The sequence below is a fragment of the Alexandromys fortis genome, unplaced genomic scaffold, assembly GCF_014885135.2.
Source record: "Alexandromys fortis isolate MF-2015 unplaced genomic scaffold, M_Fortis_MF-2015_v1.1 scaffold_59, whole genome shotgun sequence".
NCBI lineage: Eukaryota > Metazoa > Chordata > Mammalia > Rodentia > Cricetidae > Alexandromys > Alexandromys fortis.
Genome location: NW_026067943.1, coordinates 9,768,385 through 9,788,049, shown reverse-complemented (window position 1 = coordinate 9,788,049; position 19,665 = coordinate 9,768,385). Strand labels below are relative to the sequence as shown.

General features: G+C 39.8%; 1 protein-coding gene across 7 annotated transcripts in view; it reads left to right on the top strand.

The window, feature by feature from the left end:
• Positions 1-18,501, top strand: part of Wnk1 (WNK lysine deficient protein kinase 1) — a 113,412-nt gene extending 94,911 nt beyond the window's left edge. For all 7 annotated transcript variants that reach the window (XM_050148650.1, XM_050148649.1, XM_050148648.1 and 4 more), the window contains 7 exons: positions 587-647; positions 3,560-3,624; positions 4,856-5,517; positions 6,482-6,684; positions 7,499-7,693; positions 15,156-15,343; positions 15,742-18,501. In XM_050148650.1, the coding sequence (XP_050004607.1) occupies positions 587-647; positions 3,560-3,624; positions 4,856-5,517; positions 6,482-6,684; positions 7,499-7,693; positions 15,156-15,343; positions 15,742-16,059 (1,692 nt within the window). In that variant the 3' untranslated portion in view covers positions 16,060-18,501. The remainder of the gene's footprint in view (positions 1-586; positions 648-3,559; positions 3,625-4,855; positions 5,518-6,481; positions 6,685-7,498; positions 7,694-15,155; positions 15,344-15,741) is intronic.
• The last annotated feature ends 1,164 nt before the right edge of the window (positions 18,502-19,665 follow it).

Below are 19,665 nucleotides of genomic sequence, written 5' to 3'. Positions count from 1 at the left end.
GACTGGAGAGATGGATCAGCAGTTAAGTACACTTGCTGCTCTTGGAGAAGACCACAGTTCAGTTCCTAGCAGCTCACAACCCAGAGTAGGAAGTAGTAGTCTTTTAGAATGATGTTGAGAAAAAGAATAGGAAAATACTTTTTGTTTTGATTTATGAGACAAAGTCTCACTGTGTAATATAAAGAGTTCCTAAAATTCAACACAGACTGACAAGTGATATAAAATTATAAACTTACATATGAAAAGGTACATAACTCAACCTTTCGGGAATCCAGTGCCTTTTTCTTGGCTGCTGGCATTTTTTTTTCTTTTTTAAATTCTATGAGTAAAAAGGTAGTAAGAGTTAAGCAGTAAAGTAAGAGAAAGCGGTAAAGAGTTAAGATCCAATGTTTCTTCTTAAAAGCTGCCTCTTGATATAGACCTTTAGGTTGTAAAAGAAAAGAACACTACACTAAACAAAAGTATCTCTTCATACATACTATCTTTCTGCCATTTTACATAGACCAGAGAAAAAGTGACAAGGCAAAAGTTGTAAGAATTATTAAAACTGAAGATTCTGTGGTATCTATGTGTATGTGTTTTGCAGCCTGTGTCCACGATGGCTTCAACAGCAGTTACAGAAGCAGGAACACAGCCTCAAAAGGATGGTGAGACACCCCTTCTTACTTTCATTTTATCAAGCCAAATTCTACCTGTAATTGATAACTGATATAGTTTTTACACACACACACACACAGAGAGAGAGAGAGAGAGAGAGAGAGAGAGAGAGAGAGAGAGCGCGCGCGCGCGCGCGCTGAGGGGGGAGAGAGCGGAGGGGGGGGGTTCTCTGTAGCTTTGGAGCCTGTCCTGGAACTCTCACTCTGTAGATCAGGCTGGCCTTGAGTTCACAGAGATCCATCCACCTGTTTCTGCCTCCTGAGTGCTGGGATTAAAGGTATGTGCCACCACTGCCTGACTGTTTACTTTTTAAAAGATACAATTTTGAGAATGTTGTGCACTTTAGACTATTATATATAACATTTGTGTGGTTTCCTGAATGAGGAGGAAATATTACTTATCTAGTATCTAAAGCAGGATATTTTAGTTGATTAATGAGTCTTGAATGATTATTTGGGTGAAGAAGTACTTATAATAAGCATTGTTTCATAGCATAAAATCATTTGTTATTAGCTAGGCAAGAACCTTGCTATAAGAGATTAATTTTAAAATGTAAGTATATTTATGAAAAGTAGTTTGCGAGCCCAAGTGTAGTGGTGTGCCTCTGGAATCCTAGCACTCAGTATGCAGAGGCAGAATAATTTTGAGCAGATGGCCAGAAGTAAGCCTGGCTACAAAGCTAGACACTGTCTCGAGGGAAGAAAAAGGGAGGGTAGTCAATTTATAGGTAATCTACATTTGTAACACTGTGCAGAAATACAGTTTAGTTGGAAAAGCCAAGTCAAGTTGAAATTCTAAATGAAACACAAATGAAACTTTATAAAATATCACTACAGAAAATATCATTATAAAATTATAGAAGTGTATGTATGTATGAAAATATCATAAACCTATTTTTCTGTGTAGTTGAGGCACACTCAAAAAAATAGTAAAACCTCCTGAAATACTATAGAACACAGATTTATCCTTTTCCTCTCAACTGTCTAGAACAGAGTCCAGAACCGTTTGGTTTCTTTTCTTGTTTGTTTGTTTTTAATAGGAAGGCCTTATGTAGCCTAGAGTAGCCTGAAATTTACTACATAGCTAAGGATTACCTTGAACTTCTGATTCTCCTGCTTCCACCTTCTGAGTGCTATAATTACTGGCATTTGCTACCATGCCCAATTGAAACTTTTAAAAGGCTTTTCAGGTCACCAGTCTCTAAAATCATACTTCAAACTAACAATAATTCATAATATATAAATGGAGGAGCAAATATGTATTTGTAAAAATGGGCAGTAAGCAGAATCAAAGTTTTCTAATTTAGGAACGAGTTACTAAATCTGAAACACAGCCCAGAGTAGGCAGTAGTAGTCTTTTAGAATAACATTTGAGTAAAAGAATAGGAAAATACTTTTTTTTTGTTTTATAAGACAAAGTCTCATTATGTAATAAAAAGAGTTCCTAAAATTCAACACAGACTGATAAATGATACAAAGAAATAATTTTGTTTTGTTTTGTTTTTTGAGACAGGGTTTCTCTGTGTAACCCTGGCTGTCCTGGAATTCACAGGCTGGCCTTGAACTCAGATCTGTCTGCCTCTGCTTCCCAAATGCTGCGATTAAAGACATGCGATATGAAAATACTTAATAACATTTCAAAACAAAACTATAAGCAATAGCATTTCTCAGTATCATTGGAGAAAGCTTCTGATAGTCAATTTAGTAATATCTGTTAAAGTTGTAGTCCACAGATCTATAATATCAAGAAAGGCCAGTATGTGATGTAGGATTTCCCTCTGTATGCTGTAAATACGTTTTATTGCCATTGGTTAATAAGCTGCTTTCGGCTAATGGCTTAACAGAATATAGCCAGGAATAATTAACAGATTATAGCCAGGAAAGATAGAGAGTAGGCAGAGTCGGGGAAAAGCCATGTAGCTGCTATAGGAAACAGATGCCTGATGCCGGACGGAGCCTTAATGGTAGGCCACCACCATGTGACAATACACAGATTAATAGAAATGGATTAATTTTAAGATATAAGAGCTAGCCAATAAGAATCATGAGCTAATACGCCAAGCAGTATTGTAATAATAAAGTTTCTGTGTGATTATTTTGAGTCTGGGTGGCTGGGAAACAAACAAGCAGCCTCCACCTACAAGTATGTTTGGCTCAGCAGACAGAAATTCCTGCTGCCACCTCTGCCACCTGAGTTTGAGCTTCAAGACTCATGAGGTGAGAAAAGAGATCCAACTGCTACAGGTTGGTCATCCTAACCTCCACACATATTCATACTTGTGTGAAGTGTGCATACATATACACACACAATAAATAGTTTATGTGTGTGTTTTTAAAAATACAAATTGCCCTGGCATTGGTGGTGCACACCTTTAATCCCAGCACTAGATAGGCAGAAGCAAGCAGATCTCTGTGAGTTTCAGGACAGCTAGGACTACACAGAAAAACCCTATCTTGAAAAACATTAATGAGTGAGTGAGTGAGTGAGTGAGTGAACGAACGAACGAACGAACTGATCTTGCCTGGTGAGGTGAATCAATGGTTAAAGGTACTTGCCTCACAAGCCTGACAGCCTGCTTTCTGTCTCCAGGATCTGCACTATAAATAGAGAGCTGAGTCATAAAAGTTCTCCTCTCACATGTACATGCCCATACTCACATGCAGACATCATAAACAAACCATAGTAATAACTAAAATTTTTAAAAACAAATCTTTAGCTGTTTTGCACACATGTAATTCCAACACTCGGGAGACTGTCCCATAAAGATCAAGTTTATGGTCAACCTGAAGTCGCAGACAGTCTTGAAGGGTGGAAAAAGAATCTTTAATATCGTATTTCTGGTGGGATTGCAAAGAAACTGGAAAGAAATATTAATTTTGCTTCTGTCTTTTTGTTTCTCAAGCCACTGAAGGCCATGTCCTAGCAACTAGTTTAGGAGCTGGTGTTGTTAAGATGGGACGATTTCAGGTAAGATGACCATTTTCCTTGCTTTGGTCCTCTCTATTGGGGCCAAGGTATATAATAAAATTTTAGCCAAACGTGGTGGCATGGGCTTTGTTTCCAGATACTTGGTTGGGAACCAGAGGCAGGAGGTCTTCCTGGGATTACAGAGTGAATTCAAGTCTATACTTGAAATTTAGTGAGGTCCTTTTTCAAAGTAAAAATAAAATGAGAGTAATTTTCCAACACACTAAGAAAAGTAATATTATATATTTATGCCTAAAATAGTTTACATATTTAAGATATTTTTCTTAGGATTCAGGATTTAGTCCTCAAGTGAATTCAGCATCAAATGATAGTATATTTTATTTCCCTACTTGGTCTAACCAATGAGTTTTCTGGCTCATGGTACAAATGAAACTTTTCACAACCACTTCAAAATAATTTTAGTGATAGTCCTTGGAGTTGGGAATTATAGGTGATAAGTCTTAATTCACAAACTTCTAAGAGTTTGGAATGGACTGAGTTTATGTGATGAACAAGCCCTGTCACGAATCTGAAGTTTAATATTGTTGGGTATAATTTATTCATAAGAAACATTCATGATCCTGTAACCTGTTATTTATAATTTGACTGAGACATGAATTTGAGTTGTTTCACATGAGAGGTAAAAATGAATCATTGATTCAGCAGGCACTGAGACTGTGCATCTCAGTACTGATGTGCTGTCTCTGTAGTAGGTGTTTAGTTTACTTTGCAATGATTGACGAGACTATGAAAAGAAATTCCACAGGTTCACTGGCAAATAAGTTGATCCTTCTTCCCGCCCACAAGTGTGCTGGGATAACAGGCATGCATCACCAACCCTGGTCTACTTGGTGCTAGGGATCTCACCAAAGGGCCTCTTTCATACTAGGCAAGCATTCTACCAACTGAGTTATATCAGAAGCAATCCTTCTTTTGACTGTCCATGCTACAAATAAAGAACAACAACTTCTTCTGCTTCTACTGCCTCTCTCTCTCTCTCTCTCTCTCTCTCTCTCTCTCTCTCTCTCTCTCTCTCTCTCTCTCTCTCTCTCTCTCTGTCTCTCAGAAAAGGTTTTGTTATATAGCCTTGGAAAGCCTGGAATACCACACTAACCTTGAACTTACCGAGATCTGCCTGCCTCTACCTCTGGTGTGCTAGGATTAATGTTATTTGCCACTACCCCAGCCAGGGACATCATTTTTAATCATACTTCATTCTCTTTTCCATCAGGTTTCAGTTACAACGGATGATGCTCAGAAAGAGCATAAAAATAGGTCAGAAGATACAAAGTCGGTTCATTTTGAATCTAGCACATCAGAGTCATCAGTTCTTTCAAGTAGTAGTCCAGAGAGTACCCTGGTAAAGCCAGAGCCTAATGGAATACCCATCCCTGGCATCTCCTTAGATGTGCCAGATGGCATCCAGAAAACACCTGCCCCAGAAGCAAAGTCAGAAACTGGGCAGCCTACCAAGGTTGGACGTTTTCAGGTGACAACTACAGCAAACAAAGTAGGTCGTTTCTCTGTTTCAAGAACTGAGGACAAGGTCACAGAACTCAAAAAAGAGGGACCAGTGACCTCTCCTCCTTTCAGAGATTCAGAACAAACTGTTAGTCCTGTTGTGATACCAAAGAAGGAGAAGCCTGAGCTGGCAGAGCCTTCCCATCTGAACGGGCCCTCTTCTGACCTGGAGGCTGCCTTTCTTAGTAGGGGTGCAGAGGATGGGTCAGGTAGTCCACAGTCTCCGCCTCACCTGTGTTCAAAGAGCCTTCCCATCCAGAATCTAAGTCAGAGCCTTAGTAATTCATTCAACTCCTCTTATATGAGTAGTGACAATGAGTCGGACATTGAAGATGAAGACTTAAGGTTAGAACTGCGACGACTAAGAGAAAAGTAAGTAATTTTTTTCCTGTAAAATACTGGCAGATATTGTATCTCAAGTCTGGTATTTAAGCATTTCAATACAGATTCTGATCTCACATTCCTTTTAAACAGAGGGTAATTCATAAAAGCTACAATTACCTGATTCATCATTCATTGGGTTATTCTGTATTCATCAGCACCCATGGCATTTCTAGTTTTGGGGTTCCTTAGCACCATTATATTGTTAATTATTTTTGTTAGTTACACCTTTAAAGAAAGATGTTTATTTATGTGTACAAGTGTTTTGCCTACATGTATATATGTGTACCATGTGCATGCCTGGTGCCCATGGAGAACAGAAGACAATATCATTCTCTGAAATTTGAGTTACATAAATGGTTGTTAGCTGGGATGTGAGTGCTGGCAACTGAATCGAGATCCTCTACAAGAAGACAAAGTGCTCTTAATGACTGAACCATCTCTTCAGTTCTGTTAATAACTAAGGACTCTTGGTTGTTTGTTAATCTATAACATGAATCTAATAATAGCACTATAATGTATAATTATGTTTATAGTTTTATTAATCACCTGGATCACAGTAACAAATTTACCTATGCTTTGTATGGCTTCAGTTTTTTTTTTTTTCTTTAACATGCTGTTATCTAGGCTAGGAGTTTACTGAAATGTGCCTTGTATATAGAGATCAGCAAAATGAATTGTCAAACTAGAATCTCACAGCACATTTAAGAAAAGGGTTCATCTGGATCTCTGGGAGTTCGAGGCCAGCCTGGTCTACAAGAGCTAGTTCCGGAACAGGCACCAAAACTACAGAAAAACCCTGTCTCGAAAAACCAAAAAAAAAAAAAAAAAAAAAAAAAAAGGTTCATAGGTTCATAGCTACATAAGCATTTGAATGAAGATTTAGGAATATTATTTAACTCTTTCTTGAACAATAGTGGCTATATTTTTATCCATATTTGATTATCTTTTATAGACATCTTAAAGAAATTCAGGACCTGCAGAGTCGCCAGAAACATGAAATTGAATCTTTGTATACCAAACTGGGCAAGGTTCCTCCAGCTGTCATTATTCCCCCAGCTGCTCCTCTGTCAGGGAGAAGAAGGAGACCTACCAAAAGCAAAGGCAGTAAATCTAGTCGCAGCAGCTCATTGGGCAATAAAAGTCCGCAGCTTTCAGGTAAGAAGCCCTGGGCCAAGTCTAGTCAGCCATTCTGTGTTTCTTTCTCTCATAGCCTGTTGAACATTTGTTAACTTTTAATTAAATTTCAAAGGATTTTGACTTTCCCCCTGTCTTTTTTTTTAGGAGTTTGACTTTCCAATATTCCTACTTTGGCTCTTCTATACCTGGTGTGTTTCGAACCTCTTTTGACCCTAGAAATAGGCTTTTTTTTTTTTTTTTAAATTAGTCAGTGTTAATATCTATGTAACTATGGAAGTAGAAATGGAATCTTCATATCTATTGCATGTTCTAGTTTACACTTCATTCTGGCCAAGCTAGTGAGCTCTGCATTATCTTAAGTTATCATTCTTGAGTAGCTATTCATATACATAGCCTTATATCTATAAACATCTTATTGCTTCTCACCTTCATATCAATAAGAATTTGTCTGTTTATTAGTTTGTATGTTTTTGTTTTGTTTTTAAATTTACCACTCAAGAGAAAGAGGAATCAGAAACAATAAATATATTAGGAAGTTTATATAATGTATTTTTTTTTCTTATTCTCTCTTGATGTTTTATTGATTGGTTGGTTGATGGATTGATTGAAGATAATCCCAGACTGGCTTCAAACTCATTGTGTAGTCAAGGATTACCTTGAATTCCTGATCATTCTTCGTGTACTTCCCAAATGCTGGGATTATAGACATACTCCACCACACCTGGATTGTGTGGTGCTGAATCAGGCCCAGTATTTCATGGCTGTTTAGTGAACTGAAATACATCCTTAGTTCCTTTTCCATGTTTCTTCAAACCTCTATATTTTTCACCAGGTAATCTGTCTGGTCAGAGTGGAACTTCAGTCTTACACCCCCAGCAGACCCTCCACCCCCCAGGCAACACCCCAGAGACTGGACACAACCAGCTGTTACAGCCTCTTAAGCCATCTCCTTCCAGTGACAACCTCTATTCAGCCTTCACCAGTGATGGTGCCATTTCAGTACCAAGCCTTTCTGCTCCAGGTCAAGGTAAGAATTCAAAGTGTGACCACCATCGCCTAGAAACATTAAAATAGAAATACTTCCATACTTAGAACAAAAGCAAGGTCAATAACTTCCTGCCATCAGCTGAATAGAAAGAGACTGAGCAGGAAAGCTGCATAATGATTAGAGTCACTGACCTCCTTGCTTCCAGACGTGCTAAAATAGCTTCTTGTTGTTTGGGTTGTTTTGTTGTTGTTCTTGTTGTGTAGACAGCACCTCATTCTGTAGCCTGGAGTAGACTGTTCTGAAACTCACTGTGGAGTCCAGGCTAATGTTGAACTCCTAGTTGAATCCTCTTGCTTCAGCCTCCCAAGTGCTAGAATTATAGGTATAAATCATCAAACTCGGTTCTGAAATAGCTTCTTTTCAAAGGGTGATCATTACACGTGAGCCTGTATGAATTAACTTATTTATGATTTAGACCATAACCTTTAACACTAAGCCAAGATTTTGTGGACTAAATTCTGAGGCGTTGCTAGTTGGTTTTTTTTGTTTTGTTTTTGTTTGTTTGTTTGTTTGTTTGCCAATCTGCCTTTTTTTTTTAATTTTAATTTTTTTTCAAGACAGGATTTCTCTGTGTTACAACCTTGGCTATCTTAGAGCTAGCTCTTGGTAGACCAGGCTGGCCTTGAACTCACAGAGATCCTTCTGCTTCTGCCTCTGCCTCCCAAGTGCTAGGATTAAAGGCTTGTGCCACTACTGCCCAGCCCTAGCCAATCTGCTTTTAAACTTCTAAGCATGGTAGCAGTATACTAAAATGATTAATGCTAAAATCTATTTTTTTAGTCCATTGTGAACATAGATTTATTAAGAAAAAATAAGAAAATTCCAGAAAGTTAGAGGGACTCCCAAGAGAGGAGTACCCTAAGATCAAATTTTAATCCATGTTCTACTTTCCAAAATAATGTTTTGGTTTTGTTGCTCATAACATTACTGTTACAGAGAGCTTTTGAAACTGAAAGTTATGTGAGAATTAGAGGGGCTGGAGAGATCAGTGATTAAGAGCACTGGCTGCTCTTGCAGAGGACTTAGATTCCATTCAGAACATCCACATGAAGGCTCACAGCCATCCCAGGGGTTCTGTTCTCTTCTCTGTGGGCAATACATGTAGTGTGCAGGCTTATCTTCAAGCAAAACACTCATACACAAAAATAAAAAATAAAATAAAAGAGTAAAACTAGAATTGAAAGGAAAGTTGGGCATTATGGAACATGCCTTTAGTTCTAGTACTCATGAGGCCAAATTGGGCTATAATAGTGAAACAAAAAAGTCAAAACAAAAGTAATGAATTGAGTAGAAAGGAATTGGAGGACAGACCTACAGATAATTAAGTGCTTCTAGCACAATTTCGTAGAAATTAGACATTCAATTTCCCTCCTTCCCCTCCCCCCCCCCCAGCTAATGGGAATAATTAGTAAGAAACAACACAAAGTTGTTCCAAATGAAAAAAGCTTCATTTCTGCCAATGGGGGAGGCTTGGTGTCTGTCTCATACAACAGATGGACTTCCTTATAGATCTCCCTCTTCCACATGCCATCCAGTGTGTCACCACTCCAGCCTCAAGCGCTAACATCTTGTAGTTGTGTTGTCTCTTCTCTCTGTTCTTTCCTTTTTCCTTCTCACAGGCTGTGCGAAGTTTAACTGTGCATCTGAGCAGGTGACATTCAAACCTGGTGGCAGGAGGACCCGATTTCTGAGTACGCCCTGCTTGGCTCTTTGTGTGTAACACCTTTACTCCTTCCTTGTCCTTGTTTTTCTGCTGCTTTGGATCTGATTGTCACGCAGTCCATTTTCATTTGTCTCTTTTATATCTCATCTACTCAGTGGCCTGGCTGACTATTACCCTCAGAAGTTTGGGTCCCTGTGTTAATTATAGAAAAAGATACAGAGACAGCAGTTGGGTTTTTATAGATTTTAAATTAACTCCCAGGTAGAATTGCCTCTTTTAGATCTATTCTATATTAGCATCTATATTAAGACTGCAATACACAATCATACTCAGTGCTGTCTCATTGCCCTGACATTAGGAGTGGTGGTGTTCATGATTCCCATACTGTGGAGGGAGAAGAAAGATTGTAAATTTGAAGCCAGAATGGACTGTGTAGCAAGTCCCTATCTCAAAATTAAAATTAAAAAACAAAAAACAAAAAAGGACAGGAATCATGTTGACCACTGATGCATGATGCTGATGGAAGGTAAAAGTTTACCTTGTTTTCCATTCTTTTAAATATGAATTGAAATCTTCTCAGTTAAGCCCAAACATGTGCAGATTAAAGAGATGCTAGAAATCTCTTCACCTCTGTTACCAACTCCATGAGATTAAATAGTTCAAAGAACATTTAGTATAGTTATCTTACAAAGCTTTTTTGTTATTGTTGTTTTTTCAAGACAGGGTTTCTCTGTATGATCCTGGCTGTCCTGGAACTCATTCTGTAGAGCAGGCTGACCTCAAACTCACAGAGACCCTACTGTTTCTGCCTTCCAAGTGCTGGGATTAAAGGCATAAGCACCACTGCCCAGCTTTTAAAGACCAAAGCCAAGTACCTGCAAGTGAAATTTTTCATTTTAATATTAAGTATTAGTAGAACTTCATCACTTTCTGATTTAAAATAAGGTGCAGGAGCTTGAAAGATACCTCAGTAAAATGGTTGCCATGCAGATTGGGGACCTGAGTTTGACCCTACAACCTAAGTTTAAAAGCTGGGCTGTCCTAGTACTAGAAAAGTTGGAGAAAAAAAGAACCTATGTTTCATGAGCAGGTCAGCTTAGCTATGTCAGCAAGCTCCAGGCTAATGCGAGACCCTTCCTCAGGAAAGACTGTGGGTGATTCATGAAGACTGACACCTGAGGGTTTCCTCTGACCTCCACATGTACCCACTCACAAAAGCACAAACCACAAAAGGTACATGTGGAACTGGAGAGATGGCTCAACAGTTAAGATCACTGGCTGCTCTTCCAGTGGACTCAGGTTCAGTTTCCAACTCCTACATGATAGCTCACAACTATAATGCCAGTTCTAGGGTATCCAGCACCCACTCTCACCTTGGGACACTTCACACACATGGTCCACAAAGATACATGCAAGCAAAACACCCATGCACATGAAATAAAAACAAATCTTAAGAAGTGGCAGCCCAGGACCAAATTGCCCTGTATTGTCCTCTCCCTGTAAGGAGTGAAATCAGTGCCTGCTTCCTAAGGCTATTGTACAGTTTAAATAAAATATTGTCCACAGAAACAGCTGCTACTTAGAAAACTCTCAATTCCCTGTGATTAGCAAAAACCTGTCTGGTATTAGTAGGTAGCCAGAGTCTTTATTGGAATAAAAATTTTAAAAAGAAAAAAACTCAAGAAAGAAAAAGAACTTTATTAGAGTTTTGGATGATAATCAGTTAAGGCCTCAAACTTCTGGTGTGGTTATTAAAGTGCTTTTTAAATGCATGTGCTAAAGCCATCAGTGTTTCTGTGTGTGACTCAGAGAGCCTTTGGCCTCTTCATGGTGGGAAGAATTTACACTCTGCTTTGTTCTCTTGTACCTTTGTGTATTAGATTTAACCTGTTTCCCTCACTGACATGTTAGTCATGGATTGGTTCTACCTACAGCCTTCTTTTACCACATTCCCACACATGCCAGTGGTCCAGGGCTGAGCTCTTCAACAAAGTGGCTGGAAGCCATTGCCCATGTTGATAGTTTCCAAGCATGCATGATTTGGGTATACTTCTATCAATAGTTTTTTTGATTAGACTAGCTCAGACTATGCATGTTATTAGCACACTTAAATAAACATTTAATTTGTATGTCCAGCTAGAAAGATGAAAGGACATTAATAATAGGATGGGTATTTTTCAGTAAAATGTGCCCAGTCCTGTGATCCACAATCTGATATGTCTGAAAAGAAAGAAGGCAAACCAGAGCTTCTTTCTGTGAAGTCTGATACCTACCCACCATTTGGCTTAATTCTGTGTCTTACAGCATACTATTAAGTTTAGGCAGTATTGATCTGAAAATGATTAGAAGTGGTAAACCTTACCACTTCCCTTTGAGTCTAAATGAAGACCTATACCTGTTGAAAGTGCATGATAATAGGTCATGCAAAACTGCTGGACAAATCCTAGAAGGCAGATGTTTTAAAATACATATAAAGAAAATAAGTGTTTGGAAGAAGGGTGTGGTTCGTTACTTGTTTTGGACATGCTAATCCTATCTTCTCAAAATAATTTGGAAGCACGGCTTGGCTTAATGCTCTATCTATATTTAAAGGTTGCTTGTTTTCCACATACTTTTAAAATTCTGGAAGGGATGGGGTATATGGATTGAGTGGGGGGAGGGGGAGAATGTGTGTCTAGAATGTGGAAATAAAACAGCCAGTTTTAAATCAACTTAAAGCATAACAGTGGTACTGATTTAAATGCTTTGTAACAACCCAGCAGGAGAAACAGGAAGTAGGACATAGTCAATGGAAGTACTGCTTGGTATTTGGAATTCAAGCAGTTAGACCTGTTCCTCCCTCCAGAACGTCACATTTCACCTTAATGTCACATTTCATTTTAGAAATAAAGATGAGGTGTAAAAGCTCAACATCTGTCATCCAGACTTCACAGTCCATCTGACAACTGTGTTAACACTCACAGCCAGTTAGACTTGTCCCTAGACTTGTCTCTTCATCTAGGGCTGCCAGGTCCTACCCATCTGTCCCCTCCTGCTTTCTCTTGCTGGGCTTCTATGTGCTGTTTGGAGATTTCATATAAAGATTATACTGATACTTCTTTAACACACTGCTCTCTCTTTGTGCTTCAGGGAAGATGGTGAAAAAAGTCTGTCCTTGCAACCAGCTCTGTAGTAATTATCTTCTTTCTGTTACTTTGATCCTGATTGCAAAGCCATGAGCTCTTTAAACTATGAAGCCTCATAACTCCCTGATTCCTAATTTTCATCTATCCCTGCACCCTTTTCTGATAATATACCTTATTGTGCTTAATTGCTGCTATATTTTATTACTACTACTACTTCCAGATTGAGAAACCACTTCATAGTCAGTTCTCTCATGTGAGTCCAGCTGTGTTAATCTGTATCTATGACATCCATGGATATGAATGGGGAGATGGAGGCAGCCTAGATTCTGTACAGAAAAGAGACTCTGAGTCAGTGAGCATGTGCCCACCACCACTGTTCATCAACACTGAAAACTCAACAGTAATCTAAGTGTACACAGAGGGCCATGTCCTCACATCCTCTGTGTATCTCAGTAGAAGTTGGTGCTCAGCTACAGGGGAGAGGAATGCTACTTGATTATAGAGCTTGACTTTTTAGCCTAGCGGGTTCTCATTAAAATAAAATGCAGATGCTAAGAAATTAATACTAGCAGTTTATAAGAGTCTAGAGTGTTAGAATGAGTGTGGCTCATAATGGCTTATAACCTGCCAGTGTAGGGGTAGGAGAAACTCAGAACATGAATTTAGAGAAACAAAATCTACTTTTAGGGATATCTATACAGCTTTCAGGGGGACTGAAAAGATTTAAAAGTCAGCACTCTCTGCAGAAAGCCTACTAATCCTACTTTACAGTCAGAAACTACAGTAACTAAGGCTAACCGTGGGGTGACTCTCCCTTATAAGGTAAACCTCATGTTAAGAATCCAATATTGAGGAATGTAGACTAAAGTGAATGGCATTTGGTTTTAAAGGGCCCTCACAGCATCAAGAGCAACTAGCAACAGACTAGAGAAGTGTGACTTCTGGCATGAGCTCTCTGTATAAGCAGTGCTCACCCTGACTTGGCTTCTCATTTGGCACCAACAGCTCTACTCACTTGTGGATATTTCTATTGTTTTGATCATCTGGCGCGTCATCCAGCAGGATGCTAGTCCTTGTGCATGCCACATGCTCGCTTTTTGGGTTTCCTCACTGTTGTGAATGCCCATCCTCATGGCCTGTGCTTTCTTCCCACTGCACCTTTTCCCACATTTGCTATTCAAGGAAAGATGTTTCCTGTGTTTTTATATTCTCCCACTTGGTTTCCTGTACTGAGGTGAATTTACTCAATTTTTACGCTGTGTGTGGTAATGATCCCCTGCAGTTCTAGCAGACACCATGTGACTGCGGTAATTCATGTCTTGCCACAGTGACCAGAAGAAGCATGTGAGCATCCTCACTCTGCAGCTTCACCTGAGTTAGCTTTCCTCTAGCACAGACATGCTTTATGCTTTGATGGGCCACTCCTTAGGTGATAAAATATACACCCTTTGGCACAAACAAGATTGCAGAGGGCAGTAGTAGATAGGGTTGCTTCAGATGTGCTGCTGTGCTCTGGTGTGCTGCTTTGGCATTGAAAACAGAAAAACGCATGCAGTTAGTCTCAGGGTTCCTTGAGTATGATAGGGCCTCCTGGCTCACTACTTTGGTAACCTTTGTTTACTATGTAGTAAATGTGAAGTCTGACAATAAAGGGGGGATATAAACAAAAATGAGAACGTGACTCTTCTTTCCCTCTTCCCCAAAACTTGCCTCTCCGAATAACCTTCAGTGTGCCCTCCAGCTGAGCCGAAATCAGGCAGGACACAGACTCCTCCTTCTTTTTCATCAAACTATAGAAATAGAATTCCTTCATCATAACCTCTATGCCTCCTTTCCCCTCCCCTGCCTCAGCTGCATTTTCCTGTTGCTTTACCCAGGAGTGCTTGTTCCATTGGGAAGAGTGGGGAGAAGGGATAAGACTCCTTGAACCAATTAAAAGACAAGTCCTCAAGAAAACTAACTTCCTGGACCTGAGAGATTCAGGCACATCTTTCCCCACTGCCAATACTCAGTTCTTTGCTCATGGGACATTGGGAAAAGTTGGAGCCTTGGCTCTTTTCCAAGTTTATATTACAAATTTATATTTGTGGTTCCAGGTGAGAAAAAAAAATGTTTTGAACAGAGCATGCGGTGTCTCGTTACTTCTATTTGTTAAAGATTGACTAAAGAATGCCACAGTATCTACATGATCTGGGAACCCCATCTTTCCACAGCAAGCACTGATCTCTGCATTTGTACTACTTTAACTTACCCCAGCACACAGTACTTCTTTGGCCCTGCTTTCTGCAAAGTTCCATAGCAGCTAGCCTTGTGGACCATATCACTCCCTCATCAGTGTAGTGCTGGGAACAGAGCACTGGCAGACAGTCCCAGTATTACAGGTTGCTTTGAAAGAAGCCTTTACCCATGGCTTCCATCATCCCAAGTTGTTGAGCCTTATCTGCAAGCTATGGAAATGAAACCATTTTCATTACCTGTTATGCAAAAGCAAACGGATAAATAAAACTTTGGTATCTTCCTATCCTGCATGGCTTCCCAATTATTCTCCCCATTCTGTGGCTTGCCATTCATTATCCTGTTACATTTTCCCCTTTCCCCAGAGTCATATCCCAGATCCCCTTTAATGCTAATACTGTGTTGCTTGCTATTCTAGGGACCAGCAGCACAAATACTGTTGGGGGAACAGTGAGTAGCCAGGCTGCCCAGGCTCAGCCACCTGCCATGACTTCCAGTCGGAAGGGCACATTCACAGATGACCTGCACAAGTTGGTAGACAACTGGGCCCGAGATGCCATGAATCTTTCCGGCAGGAGAGGGAGCAAAGGACACATGAATTATGAGGTAAGTCTTCCACTTTTCCTAACTTGCCAGACTACCAACACAGAGATGAGCTGAGGACTGCCAACACTGGTACACCATCCTTGCCACCACCTTCTTCAGCAGCCCATGGATTCTACATTATTGAGTAAATAAAGTAACAATCACTTTGGTACCCTTTCCTTTCAGTATCCTACACTACCTGTGTGTGCACACATACATTTGTCACATATGCACACATCTCATACCCAAGTTTTCTCTCCTTGTTAAACATAGAGCCAATAAATATTGCAGGAGGCTTTGTTATGTTTTGCTAACACTAAGATAAAAACATCTCAAGCTCTAGAACAGCATTGTAGTTATCACACATTTTTTTCTTGGTATTATACCTACATCAAATTGTCATTGTTTCTTGTTTTTAGGGCCCTGGAATGGCAAGGAAGTTCTCTGCTCCTGGGCAGCTGTGCATATCCATGACCTCAAACCTGGGTGGCTCAGCCCCCATCTCTGCAGCATCTGCTACCTCTCTAGGTCACTTCACCAAGTCCATGTGCCCCCCACAGCAGTATGGTTTTCCAGCTGCCCCATTTGGCACTCAGTGGAGTGGAACAGGTGGCCCAGCGCCACAGCCACTTGGCCAGTTCCAACCTGTAGGAACTGCTTCCTTGCAGAATTTCAACATCAGCAATTTGCAGAAGTCCATCAGCAATCCCCCAGGTTCCAATCTGCGGACCACTTAGTCAGACATGAAGATGTTAACTAAATAGATTTGGGGGCAGGAGATGGAACGCTGGGGGTTGGGGGGTTGGGGAAGTAGCCTATATACTAACTACTAGTGCTGCATTTAACTGGTTATTTCTTGCCAGAAGGGAATGTTTTTAATACCATTTTGAGACCTTAGAATGGAGAACCACCCTCCCTCTCCATTTGTTAGAGTTCAAAAAGAAGAAAGCAGCTTTCTGGTGGAGGGGTTTGCCTGAGACTGCTTTCCTGTTTCTGTACCCACCAGTAAGGCCTAGAGCTAGAAGAGAGCCTTGTCACCAGATCACCCCAAGAGCTCAATGTAAGCTAAACCCCATATATATCTGTGAGTGGGGTAGAGCTCTTAATTTTGACATATGCCCCAAATTCTTTACTCCCACAAGAATGCACACCTTAAGACAAAAAGGTTCTCTCCCACTCTGATCCCTACCCCCACTTTCTTTTTTTTCCTTTGCAACCTAGTGAAAAATACCAGGGGACTGGGGTTGCAACCCTTTCTTATATAGGTCATTAATGCTTTAAGCAAGATATTAGCAGCTTTGACTGCAGCATTAGCAATTAGGGAAAACAATGGCGTTCCCTGAGGACATGAATTTTGCCATCAGTTTTGATGTGGAAACACTGTGATATATAAATGTTGTTGGACAACATTAGTTTTAAGAGTAAAATTTGAAAGGTTTAAAAGGTTCACACACACACACACACAAAAAAAAAAGCTAGCTCTGTCCATTACTTATTAAGACACTTTAACTTTTTCCTTTGTATTTCCATTGTATTAGATAAATAAATGTGAATGTAAAATTGTATAAATTACTGTACTTGAATACTTCTGTTCTCCCAGTATTGCTTGCTGGATATTTTAGTGCCTTGGACTTCTCTTGCTTCTGCTGTTAGCATCAACTTACCAGACCCCAGGTCACCAAAGGGTATGTGGAAAGAAATCTTAGGTCCATATGACCCCAGCAGTGGATATGCCAAAGGGAAAATGAAAGTGGGTTTGTTGTTGTTGTTTTTGTTCTTTTTTTTTCAATCGTTCAAACAGTTTTGTCTAGAGCAGGTGTGAGATGAGCAGTGAGAAGTTGGCATCAGAGGTTGAAAACGAAGTTCTGTTTCAGAAAGAATGAGGGGGGTTATGAGCTGTGAAAGATAAGGATCGGAGATGTGGGGACAAGCTTGAAGTGATGCCTGGCCAGTGCACTAACAAAACCTAGAAGAAAGTCAACAAAATAAGAAGGGAGCGGGCTAGATTCTAAGTTGGGAAGGATGGCAGTGCCAAGTCAAAGATGGAAAATGTTGTTCTAAGGAAACCTGCTTGGTTGTTCCCACCTCTTGTACAGGTACCACATTTCTCCACTTGAAGTACTGTATTGTGGAAAATGGACCCACTAATGACTTTCTAAGCATTGTAGGAAAAAGTGCTTCTTAATTTTCCTGCCCTTTTCTCCTACAATGTCTAAATGGTTGCACAGTCAGAATCTGTGCCACCTGTACTTCTGTATTAGAACTAATACTCTCACAGTTTCATACCCATATTCCCAAATAACTACAACCAACCAGTATTATCTAGTACTACACCTAGTTGTAACAGGCAGTTTTCTGTCAATACCTAATTGGCTGTTTGGGATCTGAATACTCTGAGAATGTGGAGAGAGAAGTAGAAGTCCTCGTTTCTTGGGTGCTTCCTCCTTGACCCTGAGTTGGGAACTGACACATTTCCAACCTTATTGACACATCCCAGGAGTTACACACTAGACACTGGCTACCTGCACCCTTCTTTAAGAGTCCTGTTCTTTTTAAGTTGGTCTAGGCCAAAAGATACATGTGAAAGCTGAAAGTTTTAGGAGAGGGAGGTGAAAAGAGCATGGTTTTTGTTTCAGATCCTGCTACCAAAGTGTTGACTCATTTATTCCTTTTGGGAGAGGGTAAGAGGCGCAGTGGAAATTAAACGGGTTGTAGGATGGGTGAGAGTGCTTTGTACCAGTGGTAGAGGGAGCCAGATGCAGCATGTTGTTGGTTTTGGTTTTAGTCATCTTGAGGTCTTTTCCCCATTCACAAGTTTATTTACTGTTGATTTTTTTTTTTTTGCCCTCCTGTGGATGAAATAACTGAAGCCTAGAGAAACGAGCTAGTGCTACTGAACTGTTTAAATTATTTTTGTGTTAATAGTACACTTTGAGTACCTTTTTCCACATTTAAAAAGAACTTTCCGAATTATAAATGTTTTCCTTACGTTATTTAACAATGTACACTGTTTAAAACTGAATTCAAACCTTGGGGTTTCTCAGCAGCCGTTAACTGTACATTTTGCACTAACTCCGGGTGTTGCGCTTCTTGTAAGATTGCGCTTTGTGCTTCAGTTTGTTACCTTTGTAGACTTATTTAATGAAACCATTCAAATAAACCAAACTTGCTTTTGTTGAGCTGTGGGGTGTCATTTCTAGCTAAAAATGCCTTTTATTCTCCATGGCTTTATTTTGAATTTTGTACAACTTATAACTGGATTTGTTGTCCCTTGGGAACTTTTAACAGTAGTTTTATCCTAACCTAAAAATCAAGCTGTTATAAAATGAAAAGTCAAAGTTTGGTGGCATGTGGCAAACTGCTGTCAGTCAGCATTTGTGTAAGTATCTGAGGTCTCAGCTCCCCACAGACAGGTCTGGCCCTGCTCCAATATTAGACACTCCCCGCTAAGCATGATGGTCTTGGCTTGATTCCTGGGACCCACATGGTGTAAAGAAAGCACCAATTTCTTCGTGCACAATAAATATAGTGTAATTAAAGATATTTTTTTAAGGATTCAGCACAACAAAACCACAAAATCAGCTTAAGTAAAATTACAAACTCATTGTTCATTTGGGGAAAGAAAACTACTGGGGTGGTACAGTTAAGAGTAGTCGCTTCCTTAACAACCTATTCCTGGGGCTGGAGGGAGGGCTCAGCAGTTTAGAGTGTGTACTGCCTTTGCAGAGGACCCAAGTTCAATTCCCAGCACCCACATGGCGGCTCACCCCAACAGTAATTCCAGTTTCAGGGAATCTAACAACTTCTAACTCCTCCGTGGATACTACAAATGCATGTACACATACATGCAGGCAAAACACACGTAAAATTACAAACAACAACAACAACAAAAAAAAACCTATTCCTTGGATCATTTCCTTGCTTGGGGGAAATGCCATGGTTGGTTGGTTTTTTTTTTTTTTTTTTTTTTTTTTTTTTTTTGAGACAGGGTTTCTCGTGAAGCTGGCCTTGAACTCAGATTCGCCTTTGCCTTCTGAATGCTGAGATTAAAGGCATTCACCACTATCACCCTATTGCCATTTCTTTAAATGAGAAACTATGCAGTGGCTACCCCCATAACCCATATTTTTTCATTCAAAGGTTTCAGTCAGAAGAAAACAATTCTTTAAAATTCCATGTAGTATAATGAGAATTCCACCATCAATGTGAGTTTTGCCTTTGCCGAGTACAGCCATGAAAGGTATCTACCAGTAATCTCAGTTGTAAATTCCACAATTCTGTCAATGTTTAAATACGAATTTACTCCTATGGCTCGAAATGCACTGGGTGGAACTGGGTGGTTG